Below are 23,772 nucleotides of genomic sequence, written 5' to 3'. Positions count from 1 at the left end.
GGAAACAAACAGTAACAAATGGCTGGCTGTGAGGGCTCTGCAAGCCCACGCTGGGCGCTGGTGTGGGGATGGATGGTGTTTTAGGCCGCTGTTCAAGCACTGCAGGGGGCCGGGCGGGTGGCCGCTCTCTCTCTCCTGGTCTCCTAGGCAGGCGCACCACCACAACCCAACACCCCGCCCCCCTGCGTTCACACTCCAGACGACAGCAGGCCTGGAGAGACGGTCACTTTGGAGCCCTGTTCCAAAACCCAGTGTGGGAGAAAAGTTTGGTCGCTTTCTTTCGTTCTCTCCCATAATTAACACTTTAAAAAAAACTTTTGTGCAATTTTTTGGGGGGTTGCCGTTGTCGGTAGATTTCAAATTGATGTTTTGTTCATGTTGAATTTGCTATAGATTGATTGATATTTGTTTTAGTTTATTTTGTTAGAAATGTAAAGATAAAAGTCTTGATACGAGATCTCATTTTTGATGGCGGTAAAAAGCACAACATGACATTGTATTCTATGAGCAACATTAGTAGTTTGATTGCGATTTTCATTACTGTATTGTCATTCTATATATATCACAGACAGTATCACCAGCAAAACCACCTCCATGCTTCACGGTGGGAACTACACATGCAGAGATCATCCGTTCACCTACTCGGCGTCTCACAAAGACTCACATTTAGACTCAGCAGACCAAAAGACAGATTTCTACCGGTCTAATGTCCATTGCTCGTGTTTCTTGGCCCAAGCAAGTCTCTTCTTCTTATTGGTGTCCTTTAGTAGTGGTTTCTTTGTAGCAATTCATCCATTAAGGCCTGATTCACGCAGTCTCCTCTGAACAGTTGATGTTGAACTCTGTGAAGCATTTATTTGGGCTGCAATCTGAGGCTGGTAACTCTAATGAACATCTCCTCTGCAGCAGAGGTAACTTTGGGTCTTCCTTTCCTGTGGCGGTCCTCATGAGAGCCAGTTTAATCATAGCGCTTGGTTTTTGTGACTGCACTTGAAGAAACTTTCAAAGTTCTTGAAATTTTCCGTATTGACTGACCTTCACGTCTTAAAGTAATGGTGGACTGTCGTTTCTCTATGCTTATTTGAGCTGTTCTTGCCATAATATGGACTTGGTCTTTTGCGAAATAGGGCTATCTTCTGTATACCACCCCTACCTTGTCACAACACAACTGATTAGCTCAAACGCATTAAGAAGGAAAGAAATTCCACAAATGAACTTTTAACAAGGCACACCTGTTAATTGCAATGCATTCCAGGTGAAGCTGGTTGAGAGAATGCCAAGAGTGTGCAAAGCTGTCATGAAAGGGTGGCTACTTTGAAGAATCACAAATATAACATGTATTTTTATTTGTTTAACCATTTTTTTGGTTACTACATGATTCCATATGTGTTATTTCCTAGTTTTGATGTCTTCACTATTATTCTATAATGTAGAAAAATAAAAAATAGTAAAAAAATAAAGAAAAACCCTTGAATGAGTAGGTGTGTCCAAACTTTTGACTGGTACTGTATCTAATATATATCCTGCCGAGATGCACTATCCCTTTAAAAGCGTGAGATTTTGGCAATTAAGCCCCTTTTCTACTTCTCCAGAGTCAGATGAACTCATGGATACCATTTTTATGTCTCTGCATGCAGTTTGACTAGTGTCAGTTTAACTAGCGTCAGCACAATGACTGGAAGTCTAGGGGAGCAGCTAGACTTCCAGCTTGCTAGCTGTTCCCATAGACTTCCAGGCATTGCGCTAATGCTAGTTAGCAACTTATTTTGAACTACATGTTAAACTACATGTTATATATGTATATGTATATGTTTATATATAAACAAACAAAAATCCCGCCGCTGCTAAATTAATATAGGGGAAACACACGATACAGCTTTATTGTTTACCATTAGTCCATCACATGTACAGTACTTCTCACCCCCTCAGTGTACACTGTGTTCTGTTGCATTGTGTAGTGGACAGCTGCCTCAACACCCAGGGGCCTATTGTCTGGGGCGTGACACTTTTACCCTTCCACCCCTCATGAGCTGTCTTTTTATTCCCCTCCTCTCTATCTATCTTCTCTCTCTTTCTATCTTTTCTCCGTCTCTCTCGCTCAGGCAGGAGAAGGAGAGTGTGGAGCGCTGCCGGGGCGAGGACATGGATGCTCTGACCTTCTCTGCACAGCAGCGCGAGCAGGAGCTGACACAGAGGCTCCAGCAAATGGAGGCGCAGCACGAGCGGAGCGGTGGGTGTCCGGTGGCGCCGCCACAGCCTGCCAAAAGAACACCCCCACCTTTCTCCACCCTCCATGCCCCCATCCGCACCCGGCCCATGCCACACTGTGAGGGACGGCATCAGGAACACCTGTAACCTTTGGCTGGCCGAAGGGAGCAGATGCTTGGCACTCCAGAGATTGGCCATTACATATTAGTTATCGTTTAGAAAGGGAAAAATGGGCCGCGTTCTGGGCCCACTGTCTGTAGATTTCAGAGTGCTGCTCTCACATCTGTTGCACCATCTGGATCCAGCGAGTTTATTTACCTGTGTTTTGAGAAACTTGAAGCATGCTGATTGCCAGAACAAAGCCTCGGGAAAACAAAGGGCTTCTTTTTGGCGCAGCTCGGCGGCACACATGTTGTCTAAAGAGAGATGGCATCAGAAGCTCAGCAGGAAGCTCTCTGGGCCTATGGAATTAGTCCTTTAATACCACAGACCACTTCCTTCTCTAAAGCGTATAATGGCCACTCTCACCAGCTAATTAGTTTTCTCTCTCTCCCAACCACCCCCTCCATCCCTCTCTTCCTCCCTCCCTCCCCCTCCCTCGCTTTCTAAACAGTTTGGTTTTTAGTAGTTGTAGACAGAATAGCCTCTAGACGATATGTTTTTTTTCTTTCTCTCTCTCCGCTGTTTGTTTTTACTCCCAGTTTGTTTGTCTTTGTATCTTGTTTGTCTCTGTGGCCTACGCATGCCCAGCCGCTTTCAAAGCCTGTTAGCTAATTACCATTCTTTTGGGCAAGTTTTTTTCTACTGCTCCCAGCCTGCGACCCAACTTTTTTTTGTAAAGTTTAATTTCGCAACATAAAAAAAAAAGATTTCCACACCACGTCCCAAATATCTGTATTTGCTTTGTGAGTCCATGCTGTGCACTTTGTCTATTTATGTCCAAATGGCTAGCACAGAGCTTTCTGGAGTCTTTTCCTCTGTACACTGGCAGACTATGTCGATAAGCCACCATGACAAAATCATTTTAGAGAGAACATGAAACCAGCTCTGTTTTCTTGACCAGATTAGCTGTGTGGAGTTAGTAATTGCTCCCTACTTTATGTACAGTCACAGTTCATTTCACCCCTGAGCATCATCCCTTAAGTCGCTCTCCTAGTTTAGTGGTAAATAACCCGACCAGTGGAATCCAACCTCGTCTGAATAGCAGCCTCTTTCGCTTCCTCTGAATTAAAGGAATCTGACTAGCATGTCTCAGCACTGCAGAATCTAGAACATTTTACTGTAAACTACCCTTACTCAGCCAGAATGTACAATGTTGAAGTCTAGCTCTACCAATTTCCCTGTGAATGCCAGGTGAGGTAAAACACTTCATAAGCTCTCCTGCATGAAGCACTTGAGATCTAAGCCTGGAAGAGTCATCTGCATATCCACTCGGCTGCTATTTCACAGAATAGTAAATAGTTGAAAGGCTCTTTATAAATCTGAGGTACTTTTCAAAAGACTGGAGTCCTTCATGAGTTCTATTGTGACAGAATGGTAGAGCAGGTGGAATGGACACCATTCCAAACTTGCGGCATTGTTTTAAAAAGACATATGTTGGTGATGATACCGCCGCACAACATTTCAAAGACTGATCAAAGTCGAGCGTTGGATCGTTCCAAAAGAGTTGAGTCAGTCTATGGGCACTGTAAAACAACACATTTCACTGCACCTACTGTGTGTGGTGTATGTGGCAATAAAACATGTCATTATTTGTATTTATTTTACATGACAACAAGGTTAAAAACTGTAAACAACTTTATTGCATGGTGAATCTGCACCAAGATACTATACTTCATTCATTGCATGAATTTAGGCACAAATAAACATACTGTATGTAATTCACCATCTTTTTCCTGTACCTGTCCAGGATGCAAGATATTTGATGTTGAGTGAATGTACAGTATGTATCATGACTGTGGTCACTGATCCTGCTATCCCATGTTCCCTTGCAGTGGGTGAGCTGGAGGCCCTCCTCAGCTCCCAGAATGCCCTGATAGGGAAACTGAAGGATGAATGTCTCAGTCTGGGGACCAAGCTGGAGACTCTGACAGAGACTAGCAGGTAACACACCCACACTAGACATTAACACTTATTTACCGGACATTTATCAGTCAATCAAAGCCTTTTTTACTTCAGCAGTTGTCACAGAGTGCTTTACAGCTACCCAGCCTAAAACCCCAAAAGAACAAGCAATGCAGATGCAGAAGCACAGTGGCTAGGAAAAACTTAGAAAGACAGGAACCAGGGAAAAAACCTAGAGGGACCAGGCTCGGAAGAGTGGCCAGTCCTCTTCAGACATGTTTATCACTTATTTAATACTATTTATGTCACTCTGTCAGACTTTTTTTAATGCGGTCATGATAACCAGCAGTTAAAAAAACAAAAAGCAATTCAAAGCATGACATATTTTCACTGCCCGACTTCAGTGCCTGATGGAACCTGGAATTGCGTTGCCGGCGAAAGACCTCGACCTTTGTTGTCTTTGACCATAATGTCAGATATGACATTGGATGAGAAGAACCATTGCGCATACCTCCAGATTGTGAAATCTGTTCTCCGTGGCACTGTTTCTTTGCAATGTTGTCACGACACTGTGCTGTATCAGAGCTGCTGTCATTATGCAGTGGGCCACGCCAGTCTGTCCACAGACAGACACACACACACACACACACACGTTTGTCACCTCAGGCCTTTGGGCCAGTCAGCTGTTAAAACAGTGTAAAGCACATTAGTCACATCACAGCCCCCAATCTGCCTCAGCCAGACCGCCCAACCTGCCTAGGTCCTACCAACCCCATATACAGGACGACACACTCTCATCTTAGAAGAGAATACACCCATACACGCAGATACATACTCAGTAATTCTAACACAGAGGACAGCAGCTTGTAAGCCAACGTTTAAATGCTCTCGCTTTCTCTCTCTCCTAAACACACATACACACAATTGTAAAACCACGACATCCGCTGCGTAGCCCTCATTCAGTGTTGCACTGCGGTGGCCTTTTGTTGTGTGTCTGCAGGCTGTTTCAGCTCCCGATGCCTCATGCTCAATGTGCCAGCTAAAGCGCTGCCGGCCTGCTAGCCAGATGAATGCACTGCGTTCATCTGCACCACTACACCCAACAGTAAACAAGGCAAAGGCCTCCTCCTTCTCCACAGTGGGGAAGTGCAGCCTGTTGCGAGAAGAAGAGAAAGAGGGGAGGCCAAAAGCCTGCTGGCCAATTTGGGCTCCTCAAATGTGGGATGAGTAGACCTCAACTTGGGAAAAGGATGGAGCTCCTTACCTGAAAGTCTCGATTGCCACAGAGCTGTACATCAGTGGTTCTCAATCCTGGTCCTGGGGACCCAAAGGGGTGCATATTTAGTTTTTTGCAATAGCATTACACAGCTAAGGTCTAATGGTCAACTCATCATCAAGCTTTGATGATTTGAATCAGGTGTTAGTGCTAAGGCAAAAACTAAAATGTGCACCTGTTTTTGGGTCCCCAGGACCAGGTTTGAGAACCACTGCTGTACATACAGTTGAAGTCTGAAGTTTACATACTTTTATTTTTTTCATCACATTCCCAGTGGGTCAGAAGTTTACATACACTCAGTATTTGGTAGCATTGCCTTTTAAATTGTTTAATATTTCAGGTGGCCTTCCACAAGCTTCCCACAATAAGTTGGGTGAATTTTGGCCTATTTCTCCTGACAGTGCTGGTGTAACTGTGTCAGGTTTGTAGGCCTCCTTGCTCGCACATGTTTTTTCAGTTCTGCCCACAAATTTTCTATAGGTTTGAAGTCAGGGATTTGTAATGGCCACTCCAATGCCTTGACTCTGTTATCCTTAAGCCATTTTGCCACAACTTTGGAAGTATGCTTGGTGTCATTGTGCATTTGGAAGACCCATTTGTGACCAAGCTTTAACTTCCAGACTGATGTCTTGAGATGTTGCTTCAATATATCCACATAATCTTCCTCCCTCATGATGCCATCTATTTTGTGAAGTGCACCAGTCCCTCCTGCAGCAAAGCACCCCCACAACATGATGCTGCCACCCCCGTGCTTCACAGTTGGGATGGACGGCTTGCAACCCTACCCCCTTTTCCTCCAAGTTATATTTTTTCTCCAAAAAGTACAATCTTTGTCCCCATGTGCAGTTCAAACCATAGTCTGGATTTTTTATGGTGGTTTTGGAGCAGTGGCTTCTTCCTTGCTGAGCGGCCTTTCAGGTTATGTCGATATAGGGCTGGTTTTACTGTGGATATAGATACTTTTGTACCTGTTTCCTCCAGCATCTTCACAAGAGTCTTTGCTGCTGTTCTGGGATTGATTTGCACTTTTTGCACCAAAGTACGTTCATCTCTAGGAGACAGAACGCGTCTCCTTCCTGAGCGGTATAACGGCTGCGTGGTCCCATGGTGTTTATACTTGCTTACTATTGTTTGTACAGATGAACGTGCTACCTTCAGGCATTTGGACATTTTTCCCAATGATGAACCAGACTTGTGGAGGTCTACCATTTTTTTTGTGAGGTCTTTTTAATTTTGTTTCCTCATGATGTCAAGCAAAGAGGCACTAAGTTTGAAGGAAGGCCTTGAAATACATCAACAGGTACACCTCCAATTGACAGAAATGATGTCAATTAGCCTATCAGAAGCTTCTAAAGCCATGACATAATTTTCTGGAATTTTCCAAGCTGTGTAAAGGCTTAGTGTATGTAAACTTCTGACCCACTGGAATTGTGATACAGTGAATTATAAGGGAAATAATCTGTCTGTAAACAATTGTTGGAAAAATTACTTGTGTCATGCACAGAGTAGATGTCCTAACCAACTTGCCAAAACTATAGCTTGTTAACAATACATTTGTGGAGTGGTTGAAAAACGAGTTAAACAAATTATAATTTGATGACTCCAACCTAAGTGTATGTAAACTTCCGACTTCAACTGTAGATGTCGGTTAACACTACAGCTCATCTCATTCTCTCCTCTCATTTCTTACTTGGAATGCAGTGTGTCAATGGCTCCTATCTTTCAAAGAACAACCTACTGGCTAAATGTCATTCATAGCTATGGCAGCAACCTTCTCTCGGATCACACAGTTGGAGAAATGAGCTATCGCTATCACCTAATGGGGTAGACTTGGCAGTTGGAGCACTGTTGTTGCTGTTTATGAGAGAATCCTTAAGGTTTCAACAACCTGGCTATTCACCTTTTGGAAGCTTTGCAAAAAATAAAAATGGTGGTAAAACCGTTTATTCACTTAGTGTGCGTTCAGTATAAATCAAATGGTATTTGTCACATGCTTCATAGTTGTAGACTAACAGTGAAATGCTTATTTACGGGCCCTTCCCTACAATGCAGAGAGAAAATAGAGCAGTTATAGAAAGATAATAACACAAGGAATAAATACACAATGAATAACGATAACTTGGCTGTATACACAGGGTACCAGTACTGAGTCAATGATAACTTGGCTGTATACACAGGGTACCAGTACTGAGTCAATTATAACTTGGCTGTATACACAGGGTACCAGTACTGAGTCAATGATAACTTGGCTGTATACACAGGGTACCAGTACTGAGTCAATGATAACTTGGCTGTATACACAGGGTACCAGTACTGAGTCAATGATAACTTGGCTGTATACACAGGGTACCAGTACTGAGTCAATGATAACTTGGCTATACACAGGGTACCAGTACTGAGTCAATGATAACTTGGCTGTATACACAGGGTACCAGTACTGAGTCAATGATAACTTGGCTGTATACACAGGGTACCAGTACTGAGTCAATGATAACTTGGCTGTATACGTAGGGTACCAGTACTGAGTCAATGATAACTTGGCTATACACAGGGTACCAGTACTGAGTCAATGATAACTTGGCTGTATACACAGGGTACCAGTACTGAGTCAATGATAACTACTGGCTGTATACACAGGGTACCAGTACTGAGTCAATGATAACTTGGCTGTATACACAGGGTACCAGTACTGAGTCAATGATAACTTGGCTGTATACACAGGGTACCAGTACTGAGTCAATGATAACTTGGCTATACACAGGGTACCAGTACTGAGTCAATGATAACTTGGCTGTATACACAGGGTACCAGTACTGAGACAATGATAACTTGGCTGTATACACAGGGTACCAGTACTGAGTCAATGATAACTTGGCCGAAATCCCAGTTGGACGATTCCCAGAATCAGAAGGGAATAAACAGGAAATCCGGAATCTTCCAACCAGGATTTCTGGAAAACCAGGGAATTTATTGAAAGTTCCTGGATTTTTGCAACCCAAGTCAAGATGCTCTCAATGGTGCAGCTGTAGAACTTTTTGAGGATCTGAGGACCCATGCCAAAGCTTTTCAGCTTCCTGAGGGGGAAGAGAAATTGTCGTGCCTTTTTCACGACTGTGTTGGTGTGTGTGGACCATGTTCATTCCTTAGTGATGTGGACACTGAGGAACTTGAAGTTCTCCACCTGCTCCACTACAGCCTACAGCAAACGTACTTCACGTGCTATTGAAGAACAGTGCACACTGTTTTGGGGAAACGTGTCATTCAATACCAACTGTCACGCAACGTGGCAGATTATTGAAACAAACTGAACACACCCCTGGTTGGCAACAAAATTACATCTCTGGCAAGACTGATAGCTGAACACTCAATGCCGTTAAAAGCAACAATTGTAAAAATGTATTTGTATGTGTGGTTGACAGGCGTGAGGTGGAGCAGCTTTCCCTGGAGAAGGATCATCTGGAAGAGAGTGTTGGGAAGCTGAGAGCTCGCTGTACAGAGATGGAGGAGCAGTGTGTACAACATGGGAGGATGCACCAGCGCATGAAGAACAGGTATTAACTCGAACACACACACACACACACCCTGGTCTACACAAGCACAGGGATAGCTGATATGGATTATGGAAGGATATTGCTGAGCCATGAAGTGCGAATTGATTTTCTAGGATCTAGGATCAATCGCTCTCATGTTGGAGTACTGTAGCGATTAAAGGACATTTTGAAAGGAGAAGATGAAGAGTGAAAAGAATTTGAAGTCTAAACATCCCGGCGGTAGAGATACAGTACGGTGCATGCACTAGTGGTCAGTACAGTAGCACAGTATCTGGTCTACAGTAGTCTTTTTAAAGACTGTTGTGTTGCGGGGGCCTCTTCCCATCTGACTCGGGAGGGTATACAGAACTTACTATACGGCCCACAGCGCTGAGCCCAGGGCCGCTTGGCACACAGCCTGGCAGTGCCACGTGGGTGAGGGTGTGTGGGCGTCAGCTCCGTGCTTCGGCGCTCCACTGAGGATTCTTCTAGGAGCCTGTATCCCCCGCCCGCCCCCCACCCCCGCTCCCAACGTAGCACTACATATTGTCCTACACCCACTGTCAAAAACGTGCCGGGAAGAAAAACAATAGGTAAAAAGAAGTTGAGAGAGAATCGCAGCTGTACGGTCTGTGACGTTGTTCACGTTGTGAATCCCCATATTGCAGGAGACACAGTGGGAGAATAGAGTTCTGTTTTCTACAGGTGTGTAGAAATTTAAAATGTGTAATTTTTTCTTTCCAATTGAGATGTACTATCAGTTATGTTTGGTGAATCTTGTTTGAGCACTGTAATTGAACCTTGAAGGCGAGCTTAATTTTTACTGCGAAGACATATAGGTACTTATTTACAGTGATGGCAGTTGTTGTCTGTTGTGATTGCATTGAAAGGATCGAGAGAAATCTGGAGCCTGGTTTAATCTTTAATGTACCTACCTCACAAATGTAAAACAAGATCTCTGTTGTTAAAGAAGTGGAGATGTGGCTGCGTACAATTATGAGAACCATTATGACGCGTGAGGCATTTCGTTTGAGATTCTGGTGTTTTGCCAAGTTCCCTTCCTCACTAATCCCAGCAGCACTATGCTAAGGGTGATTCTCCTGTGTGTTCAGTGCTCTGGGAATAGGTGGCACAGCGGGCATGCTGCCCTGGCACACGGGGTTAAGGTGTACGTGTTAACAAGCAGGTGCAAATGGGTTCACCCAACATGCAAATAACCAAGGCTCTGCCGCTCTCACATATTCTACATTGAGCGCAATCTGTGCTGTGAAGAGCTGCAACAGCGTGGCGCGTATGAAACATTTGGAAAATCAGCTTGATTTATTTTTACATTTGGGGAGAGAATGCCAAGCTACACAGGGGTTTTAGCACACAATGTTTTCGCTCCTGCATTTATTTATTTATTATAGTATTTCTGTGTTTTTTTGCCCGGAGATTGGGGAGAGATGTCCGAGACACAAAGTATGCAACATGATATATATTGTAAGGAACACAATTGGATGATTTGAAACACAGCCTAGTTATCTGGCTATAACAACATTTTGTTCAGAGAATGTATCAGGAACTAACATGTTGCATTGTGGCTTGATATTTGATCTGTCATTTTATTCAAGACACATTTTAAACACAGCTCCTGATTTGAGGCTCTGTTTTTAATTATGATGAAAATGATACCATAATCAAAGTGATTAATCAAGAATAGAATAGTATAACTAATTAAAACACTGTTGTGATAAAGGGTTAACCACATTGAATTAAAACTAAAACATTTTATTAGAGTAGGTATTATCTATTCAGAGAATTTGATTTAGTTAGTATTCCAGATGTAATTTTCCTAAATGACTATCTTATGATCCAAGGACTCTCATGTAAAGCAATATTTTAGTGTAAGGCTTGGACTTTAACTGACAGCGGATGTATCCTATAAATTGCATAAGGAAAACTTGTTTCTGAAGCATTTGTGTGATGTGTAGTTGAAGATGAATCAAATTATTCAATCAATATATTGAATTGAATTATATGCAATGAATAGATAGATTATTGAATTGGATAGGTTTACACAGTATGGAGTCAGTTATCAAATTGCCAAATTGTGAATTATTCTTTCAAGAGAGAAAAACAAGTTCCTGGTGAGCATCTTTGTAATGAAGTAATTGGGTAAATAATATAATGACATGTTTGAATTGTTTCAGTATCGTCATGTAATCTGTTCCTAATGTTTTGAGTGTCTATAGAAAGCAATAATTGGATGATAGAAGAGATTCAGCAGCAGGCAGATTTTTCCTTCCTCAACAGGAATGCAATTAAGTCCGGGAGTTACAACTGTAGCTTAATCAAGCACACTCCAGTCCTATTGACACCGCTTTCTCACCTGTGCACTGTGTAATCTATCTAACTCTAAACAGATTTATCATTACATTGACATGTGTATAGAAATGATCTTCAAGAAACTAAGCTACATAAGTGAATTGAAAAGTTGTTTAGGGTTTAGGTTGTACACCAAAACACTTTAAAATGTTGTGTGTACACCACTGCTCTGCCCTGTCGCTTCAGTTGTTTTAACCGCACTTCTGCCCGTCTGCACCAAGTGCCACACCGTCCCTTCACCCCCTGCCAGCATGCTCCTTCAGCAATTATCACCAACACTCTGACAAACACACACTGGCGTCTTGCATCACAGCCCTTTAAGGAGAGCAGTAATGTATACGCAGATGTGCCGCTAAATCTACTGGCTTCTGTCAGCCATATGGCCCCATAAAGAAAGGTGGTGTGCGTGTCTGGAGTAGAAGAGAGAGAGAGATGGAGGGCTATGTGTGGAAGAGGTGCAGGCAGTTGTTGGAGCTGTGTTGGGCAAAAGGCTCCAGGAGATTGGATAATAGAACAAACGGTGGACGGCGGTCCGGGAACAGCCTTGCCGCTGCTGGGGGAGACCGAAGGCCCCCAGGCGAGGGCTGCTTCATCTGGTTCTCTGCCACCCACCCCCTCCTCCTCTTCTCCTCCCACCCCATCTTCTTCCCCCATCCCATCTTCTCCCCCCAACACACACTGTGCTGCCATCTCCCCAAAACAAGAAGACTCTCCTCAAACTTTTCATTTGCAAATGAAGTTGGCAGAGGTAAGGAAGATGCAAAAGGGGTTGCGTGTGAGAGAGAGAGAAGCGCGGGGGGGGTGATCCTAGAGGAGTGGTTATTATACTTGATTAATCTGACCCCCATTTCAGTAATTTACTAATATGTGAGCAGAATGGGGGGTACAGTACGGTGTGAGCAGAATGGGGGGTACAGTACGGTTTGAGCAGAATGGGGGTACAGTACAGTGTGAGCAGAATGGGGGGTACAGTACGGTGTGAGCAGAATGGCGGGGTACAGTAGGTGTGAGCAGAATGGGGGGGTGTACGGTGTGAGCAGAATGGGGGGTACAGTACGGTGTGAGCAGAATGGGGGTACAGTACGGTGTGAGCAGAATGGGGGGTACAGTACGGTGTGAGCAGAATGGGGGGTACAGTACGGTGTGAGCAGAATGGGGGGTACAGTACGGTGTGAGCAGAATGGGGGGTACAGTACGGTGTGAGCAGAATGGGGGGTACAGTACGGTGTGAGCAGAATGGGGGTACAGTACGGTGTGAGCAGAATGGGGGGTACAGTACGGTGTGAGCAGAATGGGGGTACAGTACGGTGTGAGCAGAATGGGGGTACAGTACGGTGTGAGCAGAATGGGGGTACAGTACGCTGTGAGCAGAATGGGGGTACAGTACGCTGTGAGCAGAATGGGGGTACAGTACGCTGTGAGCAGAATGGGGGTACAGTACGCTGTGAGCAGAATGGGGGTACAGTACGGTGTGAGCAGAATGGGGGTACAGTACGGTGTGAGCAGAATGGGGGGTACGGGGGTGTGAGCAGAATGGGGGGTACAGTACGGTGTGAGCAGAATGGGGGTACAGTACGGTGTGAGCAGAATGGGGGGTACAGTGAGCAGAATGGGGGTACAGTACGCTGTGAGCAGAATGGGGGTACAGTACGCTGTGAGCAGAATGGGGGTACAGTACGCTGTGAGCAGAATGGGGGTACAGTACGCTGTGAGCAGAATGGGGGTACAGTACGCTGTGAGCAGAATGGGGGTACAGTACGCTGTGAGCAGAATGGGGGGTACAGTACGGTGTGAGCAGAATGGGGGGGTACAGTACGGTGTGAGCAGAATGGGGGTACAGTACGGTGTGAGCAGAATGGGGGTACAGTACGGTGAGCAGAATGGGGGTACAGTACGCTGTGAGCAGAATGGGGGTACAGTACGCTGTGAGCAGAATGGGGGTACAGTACGCTGTGAGCAGAATGGGGGTACAGTACGCTGTGAGCAGAATGGGGGGGTACAGTACGCTGTGAGCAGAATGGGGGGGTACAGTACAGCAGGACAGTTTTAGACCATGTGGTTTTTTTCACCCTTCATGTTTTTCCTTAATCGAAATAATCATACAATGTTCACGTTTGTGAAAATATGAGATAGGAATGGAATCAGCATATCAGAGGCTATATCAGGACAGTCTTCCAGCCTGAGTTCCCTTTACTCTTCAGTATGAGCTCGTTGTTCTCCTTTCTCCCTCTGGGTGGCACTGATGCTCCCTCTCTCTCTCTTCATCCTTCCATCCCTTGCTCTGCCTCTCTGTCTCACCCAGCTGGCCTGTGTAGCCTGGGGCTGAGGCTGGGCGGCCTGCTGAAATAGCATTGTCAAACGGTGGCTTTACAGCTCCGATGCTGTACGCCGGGCCGCTTCCCAGAGGCATGCAAGCTGGAGCGCTGTGTTACTAACCAGAGCATCACATCAACAGACCTCTCAGCGTCACACCGTCCACAAAACCAACTAAAACAGCAACATTAGCTCTTTTAGAACTATGACTTTCATTGGTTTAGTTTGTTATTTTGGAGTTTTGTTTTGTGTAACAGTTTGTCGTTACATTACTGTGGTTATTTTGGCTCATTTTTACCACCAGACATTGTTTTTATTGGGAGTATCTAAAAAAGGTCTAAGGTCTTTTCTTTTTAGGAAGACTGGATGCTATGCTTAGCTTGTGTTCTATTGGAGACCAGGACTGTGTCAGCAAATCCACTGTTCTGTTGTCTACGTGAGCTATTCATCATGCCAATAATTACATGGATTAAAGATATTAAATCAAACTAATAAAGGGTACCATGATCAACAACGGGCCAGTCTATTCCTAACAGGTTGAGGGTATGATATTCATCATGGCCTCCGGGCATACACTCCACCCACCCCTGTGCCATGCCAGGTTTAGGCTTAGGCGGGGTAGGTCGGGCTGAGCTGGGGTGGGTAAGGTTTCTTTTAAGGGGGGTGAGGTGGGGTGCTGAGCAGCTGTAGCCGTGCTGCCCCTGGCGGTATGGTTTTAACCAGGCAAGCCAAGGCAGTCTGCCTTCATTCTTCACCCCCTCTCCTCACCCTCTATCCCCCATGATCCCCAATCTGGGCTGGGTTGTTAGTGGTGGTTCATCTACTCCCATTCAAATGAATATTGCATAATGACAGATTGAACATGGGTCAGACTCTTGCTAAGGAGATATGTGTTTTCCTGTGACCGTATAATGTCCCTTATGTTAGTGCAAAGTGATGCCAGATTCAGACTTCTATCTTCACCAAGTTTTATTCTATAGGTTTAACTGGAGTTGTTCGGATGGTCCTAATGTTATACTATAGTATTCAGTTCCAAAGAAGTTTCCAGGATATAATGTATTTCCAGGACACTCCTCTGATATGGGGAAAGAGTGGTGTTCTTATTAATGCTGTCTAAACCGGCCTTAGGCAATTCCTGTTTTCTCAACTGTTGGACAAGCCGAGCCAACACACCTCTGAAAAACCATCCTTCTCAGGTGATATTGGGTTTGCCAAGCAGGAGGTAGACTAGAGCTGGGTAAATGAAGAGACTAGACTAGAGATGGGTAAATGAAGAGAGTAGACTAGAGCTGGGTAAATGAAGAGACTAGACTAGAGATGGGTAAATGAAGAGAGTAGACTAGAGCTGGGTAAATGAAGAGAATAGACTAGAGATTGGTAAATGAAGAGACTAGACTAGAGATTGGTAAATGAAGAGACTAGACTAGAGATGGGTAAATGAAGAGTAGACTAGAGATGGGTAAATGAAGAGTAGACTAGAGATGGGTAAATGAAGAGACTAGACTAGAGATGGGTAAATGAAGAGACTAGACTAGAGATGGGTAAATGAAGAGACTAGACTAGAGATGGGTAAATGAAGAGAGTAGACTAGAGATGGGTAAATGAAGAGACTAGACTAGAGATGGGTAAATGAAGAGAGTAGACTAGAGATGGGTAAATGAAGAGAGTAGACTAGAGATGGGTAAATGAAGAGAGTAGACTAGAGATGGGTAAATGAAGAGAATAGACTAGAGATGGGTAAATGAAGAGAGTAGACTAGAGATGGGTAAATGAAGAGAGTAGACTAGAGATGGGTAAATGAAGAGAGTAGACTAGAGATGGGTAAATGAAGAGAGTAGACTAGAGATGGGTAAATGAAGAGACTAGACTAGAGCCGGGTAAATGAAGAGACTAGACTAGAGCCGGGTAAATGAAGAGACTAGACTAGAGCCGGGTAAATGAAGAGACTAGACTAGAGCCGGGTAAATGAAGAGACTAGACTAGAGCCAGCCGCACATCCCCAGGCCACAGCAGGGCCAGGCTCAGCCTGTGAGACTGGGCTTACCGTACGCTCCCCGCACCTCGAGCTGAGCCGGTGTGCCGTCTGCAGGTTCCTCAGTACACACAGAGACACAGACACTAGGTTCCCCCCTGGAACATCGCTGTAGGCCACACAGCAGTGCTGCTCCACACTTTGTTATACAAACCTGAAGAGTCTCCTCTGTTCCACCGCTAGCCTCCATCCTGTAAACAAACAAACAAACAGCATCACCTGGGAACTTAGGCACAAGCTGTGGGCGACGGCAGGTCTCTGTTGCAGAGGTGTGTGTGTGTGTGTGTGTGTGTGTGTGTGTGTGTGTGTGTGTGTGTGTGTGTGTGTGAGATTAAGTGTCCATAAGAGCGATAATCAGATTTTGCCTGGCTGGCTGGATGGAAGTGTACACATTGGAAGGTGCTTGTAAATCAAGGCACATTTGGCAGATCAGCTTCAAAAAGTTTGGTTTCATATTTAAAAAGTAAAAAGACAGATTGATAATTTGCTGTTGCTTTTAGGGAGTGTGTGTGTGCGCGTGTGTGTGTCTCTCAGTGCATCCGTCCTGTCTTCAGTTAGCCTGGGAGCCAGCAGATGGTGTCCTTTCACCAGGTCAGCGGGGAGGCCTGAGCTCGGCCATCTCTGCCATCCATCCACCCGCCCCTCCACCCAACCAGCAGTGGGCAGAGCACAGGCAGCAGTGGGCACTGGCCAGCCAGTCATCCAGCCAGCCAGCCTGGGCAGGGGGAGAGCCCAGCGCTAAGCTGTATTAAAAACCTAATTAAGTTGTGTGCCAGTAAATGTAGGGCAGTTATTGGATTTGCTGCTTTGGCTGCTGGACGGGCCCCTAATTTAATCAGACCCCCATTGTGATTGCTTCTTCGGAGGAGGAGTTCGCCTTTTTCTTCAGTTTGAGCTTTAACCCCCCCCCTTTCAAGCTCTTGCCTCACCCCTCCCCAGTGCTCTGGGTTGGGGTTGAGGCGCCTGGGTTGGGGTTGAGGCTGCGGGGCTGGGGGTTGAGGCGCTTGGGTTGGGGTTGAGGCGCCTGGGTTGGGGTTGAGGCGGTGGGGCTTGGGGTTGAGGCGGCTGGGTTGGGGTTGAGGGGGCTGGGCTTGGGGGTGAAGACAAAGGTGGTTTTGGAGCTGGATTAAGGTCAGGAGGATTGTGTAATTAATAGGCTAATGTGTCAGATTGAAACAGCAGGGTTCCTGAAGTGGCGAGGTAAGGTGTTGTGTTGGTGAAAGCATTAGTTACAGAATTACACAACCTGTTTAAGTGGTTTAATACGCATGGAATTTTCACTGACATCTTAAAATACATCTTGGCTGCCACTCTTGACTGCTGCTGCAGGTTGGCCTTTCACAAGAGTGCTGTTATAACAGGGTCATGACCTTTTATCACCTGAAGGAAATTCAAATTCCTCTGGAAAATGTAACAAAATGTATCCTTTATCATATTTATGGGATTTTTTTTTTTAACCACTTTAAAATAATACCAAGGTCTCTACAAGAATTATGTTCAATTTCTTAGGTGCTCCTATTAACTGGCTTGTCTTGTGGCATTTCAAAATGTCCCTCACACTCCTATAGTACGTTTGCAGTACAGTCCAGTCCAGCGTTATGTTCAGCACTCATTTGAATGATATGCAAAAACATCAAATGTCATCCATAATAAGAATGTTTTTATGTCCATTTGATAGCCTCGTCATCACGACTCAAATGGCAGCAAGATGCATCATACAAAAGAGATTTTCATTACAAAATGTACCCGTTTTCAAAGTTTACCATCTAGACATCTCACTGCGTCAAACCTCTTGAAAACCTCTGAAAAGTCATTCTCCTCCCCCACGTCAGTCCTGTGGAGTGTTTCCATCCATGGCTCTGCGGGGCTCCGGAGCTGGGTGTCTAACGTGGCGGTGTCCTCCCTGCTGTGTGTCCGTGTGGGGGCGGGGGCCGGCTGACGCAGGCTGCATCCCCAGATCTGACAGCTCGTTGCCAGGCTCTGGAGGCCAGGCGAGGGGGAGGCAGCAGCTCCAGCCTCCAGCGCAGCAGGGCCTGAGCCCGGGACAAGCTGGCCAGTGCAGCCGGGGACGGGGAGGGCCAAGGAGGGCCCGCGTGCTCCAGCTCTCACGGGGGGGAAGCGGGGGCCGCCTGCTCTGCCTTCCTTCCCACTGCACAGACGGCACTGCCCCAGCCAGAAGGAGAAGGGCATCTGTCTCCCCCCTTCAGCAACAGCTAGAGGCCTCCCCTCGCATGGCGCCTACTGTGCTCAAGGAGTACATCCCCTCCCTGGGCACCCGGGCCCCTCCTCAGCTCCACCATGGCCCTGGCGACGTGCCCTCCTGTGGGATCTAGGACACTGGGACCTGACCTGGATCTCATCTGATCCAAGGACCCATGATGGTGGATAAACTATAGCCCATGGACAGTCAAATAATAAGCTATAGCCATCCCATTCTCACTACTCTACGGATAGCCTATCCTGTGTATAGCGGTCCACTTATGCTAATGTAAGGCATTCCTCGCGTGTGAGTTAGCTCTGTGTTATGGGGGAGGGGCCATGTTTAGTTGGGCTGATCTGATGTGTTTGTTGGACGTTGAGGGCCTCCCCAGCCTCAGCTGAATGGACCCTTTGTATTGGGACACACTGGGAAGAGGGAGGCCTCTTCTTCTGAGGGGTATTTGGCATTGTCTTTCCCCTTAGTTTTATAACTATACATCATATACCTCTGATGACAAAGATCATCAAATATATTTGCAATCTTTTTTTGTGGGTGAGAAGCAATATGAGTCCTCCATTTTGTGCTGTTGTCATGTGGTGTTGCTACAATGTTGTGTTGTCTTAGTCTCGCTTTATGTAGTGTTGTGGTGTCTCTCGTCATGATGTGTGTGCTGTCCTATATTTTTATTTTTAATCCTAGCCCCCCCCTGTCCCCGCAAGAGGCCTTTTGCCTTCTGGTAGGCTGTCATTGTAAATACGAATTTGTTCTTAACGGACTTGCCTAGTTTAATAAAAATAAAATAACTGGATCTGTTGCTCAATTCTATTATTTTTATCAATCTACTTTGTCTATCATATTAATCTTGTTCATCATACGTGTCGGAAAAGATTGTGTTGAATTGTACATTATACAAGGTGTTGCATTGACTACTGTGCTGTGTGTTCACTGTGTCTGTACTGTGTGTATCCTGTAGACTGCAGCAGTTGGACCAGCACAGTCAGTCCAGTGCCCAGCAGGTGATGGAGCTGCTTGCCAAACAGAACCTGTTGATGCAGGAGCGCCACCTTCTCACTGGAGAGATGCAGAACCTACGCATACAGGTACAGTCAGAACCATGGTTGTCATCTACACTGAATTTACTGTTCATCTCTATAGATGGTGCTGGGTACAGCTCACCCCTGCACCCGAACCACAGAGACGAGGCCACACTATCACTCAGAGAGAGGGCGAGAGTGAGTGAGTGAGAGAGAGTGAGAGAAAGAGAGAAGAAGAAGGCACACAAGCGCCACAACAGCTGGTAGCCAGGGCCGCACATCACGCAAGACTAGGCGCTCCACAGATGCTCTTCCAGATTGCTGCTAAAGGCGTGTCAGACCGAGAGGGAGAGACAGAGGCTGACATTCTTAAGAGCTTAAGGAGATGGAGGAGAGCCCTGCCGAGTGCCTCTGTTCTCAGCTGCTCTAATGCTGCCAGGCTGTTGTTTTTATCAGCGTTAGCACTTCTGGATTCCCCTCTGAGCATTACTCTAAGAACCACCAATGTGTTGCTGAACAGAACCGCACAGTCATTCCAGGATAGTGCCATTTGAGTCAATCTTAACTGAGGGCGAAAAACTGAATCAATACTGGCTGAGGCTCTAGTAATATGTGAACTCCAGCAATGTGTCCAGTCATGGCTCTACATTTTTTAAACAAATTGTATCACTGGTGCTCCCAACTTAGTTAGTTAGGAGCAACATAAAATCCAGGAGCCCCAGAAAATCAGATAAAAAAATAAAAAAAATCGATTTGAGATACAGCCTGTATTCTTGGGCCTATATTATGAAGTCTAGCTACTGTTGAAACAAATGTTGTACCCTAGAGACTAATATGCAAACCTGTGAAGACATTTTTGATGATAAAATCTACAATGTTGATACAAATGCCTGTTATTGAAATGAGTCATTTTGGTAATATTAGGTTTTTACATTGAAAGTCACGTTTTATGAGTGATGACATGCAAGAGATCTGTCATTCATTCATTGCTCTCCTGAAGAAGCTGTCCCTTTTCCCTTTTTCTGTGCTCCCAAATGTTTGGATATACTGAAGTTACCAGGTTGTTAATGAGGTAACATGACTGAACAATGTGTAAACAAATGATTAATGCCCTGTGACAGTTTAAGGTTAAACCTAGCGCTTAAGGGCAAGTAAATGAAAGGTTGCTGGTTCGAATCCCCGAGCTGACCAGGTGAAATATCTGTTGACGTGCCCTTGAGAAAGGCACTTAACCATAATTGCTTCTGTTAGTCTCTCTGGATAAGCGCGTCTACTAAAATGTCAAATGCGGCCTGCCATTGCTTCAGGGAAATAAAGAAAAGTAGTGGCGGTACTATGGGGTAACTTCTGAACGGTTTGGGAAAGAAACAAGCCCTTTTGTCTATAGTAATGGTGCAACCACAACGGTAATAAATATTTTTTTCTCTTGGGCACTCGGAAACAGCAGTACAGTGAAGCCTAATCATTACAACAGTAATTATCTGGCCAGTTACTTTTTTTCGAGGCACTGGTCCTCCCAAATTCAAATTCCAGGTCGCACAGCCAAATATTTAGGAGCATATGCAGACAAAATAGTCCCAATTTAGAGGCCTGTGTCCAGGTGTGTTTTTGCTCTTTAATTTCCTCTTTGTTTCCCCAGTTACCTGCTGGTTCGAGGAGACCTGACACCTTGTCCACATGACATCCTCTTCATCTTGACTGAAGCACAGTGACAGTAAAAATCTGTCGTTCTGCCCCTGAGAAAGGCAGTTTTAACCCACTGTTCCCCGGGCGCCGTGGATGTTAAGGCAGCCCCCTGCACCTCTAAATGCGTAAGACACATTTCAGTTCAATGCATTCAGTTGTCCAACTGACTAGGTATCCTACTTTCCTTATAATGGTGGTTTCCTACTGTAGAAATAGGGTATATGACCAATTCAGTTATTGTATAAAAATGAATGTGTGAGCGAAGACGCATGCCTCCCTTGGGTTGGTTTTGGGCCACATCCTGTGTATTATTTGTACATGCAGAAAGTATTCAGACCCCTTGACTTTTCACATTACAGCCCTGTTCTAAAATTGATTAAATTGTTATTTTTCCTCAAATCTACACACAATACCACATAATGACAAAGCAAAAATGGGTACAAAAATAAATAAATATCTATCTCTATATATCTATATCAACTCTATATCAACAAAAAAAGAAATCCTCTCACTGTCAACTGTGTTTATTTTCAGCAAACTAACTTAACATGTGTAAATATTTGTATGAACATAACAAGATTCAACAACTGAGACAAACTGAACAAGTTCCACAGACATGTGACTAACAGAAATGTAATAATGTGTCCCTGAACAAAGGGGGGGTCAAAATAAAAAGTAAGTCACCAGCTGCATTAAGTACTGCAGTGCATCTCCTCCTCATGAACTGCACCAGATTTGTCAGTTCTTGCTGTGAGATGTTACCCCACTCTTCCACCGAGGCACCTGCAAGTTCCCGGACATTTCTGGGGTCGGAATGGCCCTAGCCCTCACCCTCCGGTCCAACAGGTCCCAGACGTGCTCAATGGGTTTGAGATCCGGGCTCTTCACTGGCCATGGCAGAACACTGACAATCCTGTCATGCAGGAAATCACGCACAGAACGAGCAGTATGGCTGGTGGCATTGTCATGCTGGAGGGTCATGTCAGGATGAGCCATGCAGGAAGGGTACCACGATGGAGGAGAATGTCTTCCCTGTAACGCACAGCGTTGAGATTGCCTGCAATGACAACAAGCTCAGTCCGATGATGCTGTGACACACCACCCCAGACCATGATGGACCCTCCACCTCCAAATCAATCCCGCTCCAGAGTACAGGCCTTGGTGTAACGCTCATTCCTTCGACGATAAACGCAACGCCGACCATAACCCCTGGTGAGACAAAACCGTGACTCGTCAGTGAAGAGCACTTTTTACCAGTACGGTCCAGCGACTGTGGGTTTGTGCCCATAGGCGACGTTGTTGCCGATGATGTCTGGTGAGGACATGCCTTACTACAACAGGCCTACAAGCCCTCAGTCCGGCCTCTCTCAGCCTATTGCGGACAGTCTGAGCACTGATGGAGGGATTGTGCATTCCTGGTGTAACTGGTGTAGTTGTTGTTGCCATCCTGTACCTGTCCCGCAGGTGTGATGTTCGGATGTAACGATCCTGTGCAGGTGTTGTTACACGTGGTCTGCCACTGCGAGGATGATCAGCTGTCTGTCCTGTCTCCCTGTAGCGCTGTTTTAGGCTTCTCACAGTACGGACATGGCAATTTATTGCCCTGGCCACATCTGCAGTCCTCATGCCTCCTTGCAGCATGCCTAAGGCACGTTCATGCAGATTAGCAAGGATCCTGTTTTTGAGTCCGTAGAAAGGCCTCTTTAGTGTCCTAAGTTTTCATAATGAAGTGTGACCTTAATTGCCTACCGTCTGTAAGCTGTTAGTGTCTTAATGAACATGCACCTGTGGAACGGTCGTTAATTGTTTATTGAACAAGCATGGGAAACAGTGTTTAAACCCTTTACAATGACGATCTGTGAAGTTATTTGAATTTTTACAAATGATCTTTGAAAGACAGGGTTCTGAAAAAGGGATGTTTATTTTTTTGCTGAGTTTATATATCACATTTACTTAAGTATTCAGACCCTTTACTCAGCACTTTGTTGAAGCACCTTTGGCAGCGATTACAGCCTTCTTGGGTATGATGCTACAAGCTTGGCCCATTTGGGGAGTTTCTCCCATTCTTCTCTGCACATCCTCTCAAGCTCTGTCAGGTTGGATGGGGAGCGTCGCTGCACAGCTATTTTCAGGTCTCTCTAGAGATGTTCGATTGGGTTCAAGTCCGGGCTCTGGCTGGGCCACTCAAGGACGTTGAGACTTGTCCCAAAGTCATTCCTGCGTTGTCTTGGCTGTGTGGTTAGGTTCGTTGTCCTGTTGGACGGTGAACCTTAGGACCTCATACTGGGGCTGAGTGCACTGGAGTAGGTTTTAATCAAGGATCTCGCTGTATATTGCTCCGTTCATCTTTTCCTCGATCCTGACTGGTCTCCCAGTCCCTGAAAATATCCCCACAGCATGATGCTGCCACCACCATGCTTCACCTTAGGGTTGGTGTCAGGTTTCCGCCAGACATGACACTTGGCATTCAGGCCAAAGAGTTCAATCTTGGTTTCATCAGACCAGAGAATCTGTTTCTCATGGTATGTGAGTCCTTTAGGTGCCTTTTGGCAAACTCCAAGTGGGCTGTCATGTGTCTTTTACTGAGGAGTGGCTTCCGTCTGGCCACTCTACCATAAAGGCCTGATTGGTGGAGTGCTGCAGAAATGGTTGTCCTTCTTGAAGGTTTTCTCATGTTCACAGAGGAACTCTGGAGCCCTGTCAGAGTGACCATCGGGTTCTTTGTCACCAAAAGACTAAGGCCCTTCTCCCCCGATTGCTCAGTTTGGCAGAGCGGCCAGCTCTAGGAAGAGCTTGGTGGTTCCAAACTTCTTCCATTTAAGAATGATGGAGGCCACTGTGTTCTTGGGGACCTTCAATGCTGCAGACATTTTTTGGTACCATTGCCCAGATCTGTGCCTCGACACAATCCTGTCTCGGAGCTCTACGAACAATTCCTTTGACCTCATGGCTTGGTTTTTTTGCTCTGTCAACTGTGGGACCTTTATATAGACAGGTATGTGCCTTTTCAAATCATGTACACTAAATTGAATTTACCACAGGTGGACTCCAATCAAGTTGTA

General features: G+C 45.5%; 1 protein-coding gene across 1 annotated transcript in view; it reads left to right on the top strand.

Moving 5' to 3' along the window:
• The window catches only part of sdccag8 (SHH signaling and ciliogenesis regulator sdccag8), a 53,853-nt gene extending 33,115 nt beyond the window's left edge, over positions 1-20,738 (top strand). The window contains exons 14-18 of the mRNA XM_024388201.2: positions 2,103-2,230; positions 4,203-4,311; positions 8,968-9,099; positions 18,964-19,090; positions 20,664-20,738. Of these exons, the coding sequence (XP_024243969.1) occupies positions 2,103-2,230; positions 4,203-4,311; positions 8,968-9,099; positions 18,964-19,090; positions 20,664-20,705 (538 nt within the window). The 3' untranslated portion in view covers positions 20,706-20,738. The remainder of the gene's footprint in view (positions 1-2,102; positions 2,231-4,202; positions 4,312-8,967; positions 9,100-18,963; positions 19,091-20,663) is intronic.
• The last annotated feature ends 3,034 nt before the right edge of the window (positions 20,739-23,772 follow it).

This window comes from Oncorhynchus tshawytscha, linkage group LG25, assembly GCF_018296145.1.
Source record: "Oncorhynchus tshawytscha isolate Ot180627B linkage group LG25, Otsh_v2.0, whole genome shotgun sequence".
NCBI lineage: Eukaryota > Metazoa > Chordata > Actinopteri > Salmoniformes > Salmonidae > Oncorhynchus > Oncorhynchus tshawytscha.
This window is presented reverse-complemented; position numbering and strand designations above follow the sequence as displayed.